At 43.8% G+C, this 4,780-nt stretch overlaps 1 protein-coding gene across 1 annotated transcript in view; it reads left to right on the forward strand.

Annotated features, from left to right (window-relative positions):
- Positions 1–224: 224 nt before the first annotated feature.
- The window catches only part of trmt61a (tRNA methyltransferase 61A), a gene marked incomplete at its 3' end in the record, with an annotated part of 9,358 nt that continues 4,802 nt past the window's right edge, over positions 225–4,780 (forward strand). Inside the window, 2 exon segments of the mRNA XM_035673397.1 lie at positions 225–415; positions 2,024–2,371. Coding sequence (XP_035529290.1) covers positions 2,041–2,371 — 331 coding nt within the window.

A 4,780-nucleotide genomic window follows, 5' to 3' on the forward strand; every position in this document is an offset into this window, starting at 1 on the left:
TTTATCAGTTATTAGTTAAATGTTGCTGCTTCCATATGAGAACATCAGTAATGTGAATATAACATTATAATATATAAGTGATGGTGTAACACTATAGGAGGTATTTGTTAGTATTTTATAGTATTATAGTAACTTATTGGTCAGTAAGTGTTCAGACTTTACGTTCCCTCCCTGTCAGCAGTAGCAGAGGTATGAAGCAGCTGGACGGACTCTTTTCGCGGTAACACCGTCACAGATCCGTGAAGCGGCTCAGCTTCCGGTCGGCTCCACTCAACTTCCTCTAAAAACAAAACCACGTGTGTGCGGAATGAACCGGAGTCTGTCGGCCGCCGTCCGCCTGCAGGAGCGGGAATAGAGTCGTTAACGGACGACGGTTGGTGTCCGTTACAACCGTAGAACGCTTCTGCTAGAGACGGTAGGTGGGGGGGGGAAACCAACGGCTCTTTCACGCGCTCTGCGTAACGGCTGCGGTGGTGGCTACCGTTAGCACTCAAGCTGCTCTCAGACGTTTTACACTGTGCCCTTTTTTTTTTTTTTTTTTTTTTGTATGTTTGAAAGTTAGCAATCACGTTAATAATTTCCCAAATGTAGAAATTAAAGTTAGGAACCGTGTCAGTGATCCCTAAACCACAGCGCTACCGTTAGCTGGCTGTGTAACTTACCGTTAGCGTCAGTTAACCACTGAGACTGATGTGACTAAACCCATTTTACCCACCCAGCACCATTTCCTCCCAGAAACACCACAAATGAAAGCATTAAATAACGTAACTCACAGCTTCTCTAGGTTGTCCGACATGTTTTCGTCCGTTTCTCCTCTGTCGTGAAGAAGCAAAGTGAATCGACCTTTCTCCCTCTCTGTCTGTGTAGTTAATGTAACGTTATGTTGAAAACGGCCGTTGTTCTTCGGTTTGAAAGATGCTGAACATTTAAAAAATAACGTTTTATGCGCGTGGCAGAGGTTCGACGTGAGAGCTGGTTACCGTGGCAACGAGTGCCCGGCATCCAGACAGCAGAGAGAGATTGTGAAGTTATAAACTGAACTAACGTCTCATTAACGTTTTATCATCGCCATTATCTTGGCCTAAAATAATCACCAATACACGATATTACCACGAGAATCGTGAAAGTACACTTTTATGCTTTTTAAAAATGGCACTAAAATAACACTAACAGAAAATAAACGTGTTTATTGCGTCACAGATTGGCACCTCATCGTCACTCGCGAAGATGTGAGGCGGCCATATTTGTTTGTATCATCAGTTGTCAAATCGGATTTATAGGATTTTATATGTTTCCCCCCAACCGCAATCACGACCTGGAAGTTCACATTAATGCTAATTACAAGTTGGAAATTCGTAATATAACGTTATAACTCCAATATGATGTGAAGGGTCCAGTTATAAGGACAACTAATACATGGAATAAAAAGGTTTTTGTGTTGGTTTTAAACTATTAGAGAAGGTCGAGGAGGCACCAACGGCTCTTCTGTGTGCTAACGGCTGCCGTGGCTAACATTAGCAAGTCGAAGCAGCAACACATTTTGATTAAATCTGTCAACTATTTGACCAAGATCAAATGTTCATATCCCCCTGAGACCCATCCTATTCATTGATGTACTCTGTAGTGGTTTTTGGGCTATATCTCTTGACTTATTTTAGCTACCCTACTAAAGAGGACATCCTGGCCTTTCCAATGATATCTCAAGGATTGGACGAATTAAAAAATGATCGATCAATAAAATTGGAAGACACTTTTTCCCTTGGTTCTCAGGAGGATATTGATCTTGTGTTGTCCGATCAACAGCCCAAAACCTAAAAGTCAACAAATATTCCATTTTGGTGAGAATCAGAAGGTCCTCAGATTGGGGAAACCCATTTAAAAGTGTATTTTTATGTCCTAAAAGAGCTTCCAGCTGTGTATGATCAGAATATGAATCTGTCACCTACAGAATAAAGATTGTACTTTACATTATTTGTTGATAACTAAATAGTTCTGTGTGTTGACTCCTTCCTCCCGGATACAGAGCGACAGGGCTTCACCATGAGTTTTGTGGAGTACTCGGACTTCATTCAGGACGGGGACGTTGCCATCGTCTATATGGGCCATGAATCCATGATGCCGGTCAAGGTGCAGAAGGGCGCCCAAACGCAGACGCGCTACGGAGTCATTCGCCACTCCACGGACCTCATCGGCCAGCGGTACGGGTCCAAGGTCACCTGCAGCAAAGGCGGCTGGGTCCACGTGCTCCACCCGACGCCGGAGCTGTGGACGGTCACGCTGCCGCACCGCACGCAGATCCTCTACACCACCGACATCGCCACCATCACCATGATGCTGGAGCTGAAGCCGGGATCCGTCGTCTGCGAGTCAGGTCAGGATCACTGCAGATTTATACGATAAAAGCCACAAGAACACAGATTAAATTAAAAGAAAATATCACATATTTGGTTACTTGAGGCCTTTAGCTGCTCAACATACTCAATGGGATCCTTTATATCCTGGATGTTCATGTGAGACGCTGTGTGTTTTAATGGGTTTGATGAAGCTGGAAGGTTTTGAATGATAAACTAGATTATTTCTGGTCTCAGTTCAATAAAGGCTCTGTTCTGTGTCGCTTTGCATGTTACTGGTTGTAAATGGCAACAAGAGGAAACTGTCTGCACATCAGCACACAGCCTGTTATTATGCACCAGCATTGCTCGTCTGTAAAGCTTCATACCAGAAAGAAGAGGGCAGAAAAACATTTTTTATAGGGCTCAGCATTTAAGATAAGCCCTGGCTAACTTCTACGTCCTTAAAATGTTACTACGCATTCAGGCTGCGTCTGATTTCTCACCAGTGGACAAGTTTAAACCACGCTGCAAGTTAAGCAAGACGTAGTGATCTTCTCATTTTTATGATAATTAAAAAACGTGCTATTGGCAAGCAACCGCCACAAGCGCCCCTCGTGTTCAGGATTTGTGTTTTAAGACGTTAAAGGCAGAGGCAGGTTGATATTGAATCGTGCTGTTGGGCCACCAAAAAGTCACTGACAGCCCTAAACACACAGTTAGTGAAGCTGTATCCACGACAAACCCTCTGCCCCTCTCCAGTCGCTGCTTTCTATCACAGTGAATGAACGAGTGTAAACATCCTCCTCTTCATGAAGTAGATGAAAGAGTAGAAACAGTCACTGTGCCTCCGTCCAGTGTTGCAGTGGTGCTGAGCTGTAAATCACAACCTGGAACTGCCACGGAGCCGTTGTGTCGAGAATAAATCCAGTTTTATGTTAAGTGTCACATGGAGGGGGGGGATGGGATCTTTTAATCTGTCGCTGCCTGTGTTTTATTATTTATTAAAGCTTCCAATCTTTGCCCCTGCAGCTGATTTTAATCCTCCCGTTCTCACCTTTTTTGAGTCTGTTGTTTTGTTCCACATAGCCTCAGCTGTTGTTATTGAACATCATGTGATAGCTACAGATGTGCCTGAGTATATTATGTAATACAGTCTTCTCTCTCTCTCTCTTAAGCTCCATCCTACATTTCCATTTTGTTTCATTGCGATCACTCCAGAGTCTGCCGGTGTGTTGTTGGGGTTGCAGTTTCTTCCAGCCCAAGGGCAGCGAGGGGTGGGGGGGATGGGAGCGGATGTTAATGTATGTGTGGCGCAGTGCTGCATCATGTTTGACTGCTGGCAGCCCAGCGAACGTCACTTTATTGATTGTATTTTGTGAAACGTGTGTGTGTGTGTGTGTGTGTGTGGAGCTGTGGGTCTCTGGGGGTGATGGATGAGCTCTGTAGGAAATCTGTGCAGTCAGCACACAGTATGGAGAGAGCTGCACCATCTGCATTCACCATCTGCATCACATTACACTGGCACTTCTTTTTAATGCATATTTTAACTCAGATTAAAAAAAACCGTCTCTTTGGAAGTCTTATCGCCTTTAAATACAGAGGGATAATGTTTGGAATACCTGAGTTTTATTAAATTAGTCCAGGAATGCAGCGTTTCATTAGCTGCACATAACAACACTCCAGTGTCATTATGTGTCGAAGAGGTGCTAATCGGCGTTTGTACGACGCAGCGGTGACTCATAACGCTCAGCACAGATAGTCTATAAACGGTACATGTGGTCCTGTGAAGGGGAGACGTGAGTTGCACCAACAGGCAGCGATTAGAGCCGATAGTCTTGTGCTCGCTCGGCCTACATGCAGAGCCTGCTGAAGGAGCGTCGGTCACGTAAAGAGTCACCTTGGAGGTTTCTGTGTTTGAACTACTTTTCCCACCTTGTGTCAGGGTCCAGCGCCGGCACACTCAGCAAATACTCGCTGCAACTCAAGGACTTCTGAGTGCAACAATGTCAACTTCAACTGGACACACAGACGTACAAATTCTGTCACACCAACGAAGAGTTTGTGTTGTTTTAGGTTAGAGAGAGACAGATTATCAGCCTGGACAGTTATTGGATCCAATATTCAGCTTTTTTTTTTTTACGATGATCTGTATTGTTGTTTTTTAATCTGATGGACGATAAAATAAATACATTAAAATGTGTTCAACTTCGGCTCTGTTGCAGCCGCTTCTCTCAATGTCCCAGTCCCACCCACAGTACTTATGATTAGTTACATTAAACATACGCTTAAAGACACACAGAGACAACAGTTACTCTGTTACAAGTAAAATCCTGTATTCAAAATCTAACTTAACCTCTTATCATGTGTGTAAAATCACCTAGAAACGCCTAAAAACAACCCAAAGTAAATTAAAAGCTGTTCTTCAACCATTTGCAGTATATGCATGG

The sequence above is a fragment of the Morone saxatilis genome, unplaced genomic scaffold, assembly GCF_004916995.1.
Source record: "Morone saxatilis isolate NCDOM2014 unplaced genomic scaffold, NCSU_SB_2.0 Contig3, whole genome shotgun sequence".
NCBI lineage: Eukaryota > Metazoa > Chordata > Actinopteri > Moronidae > Morone > Morone saxatilis.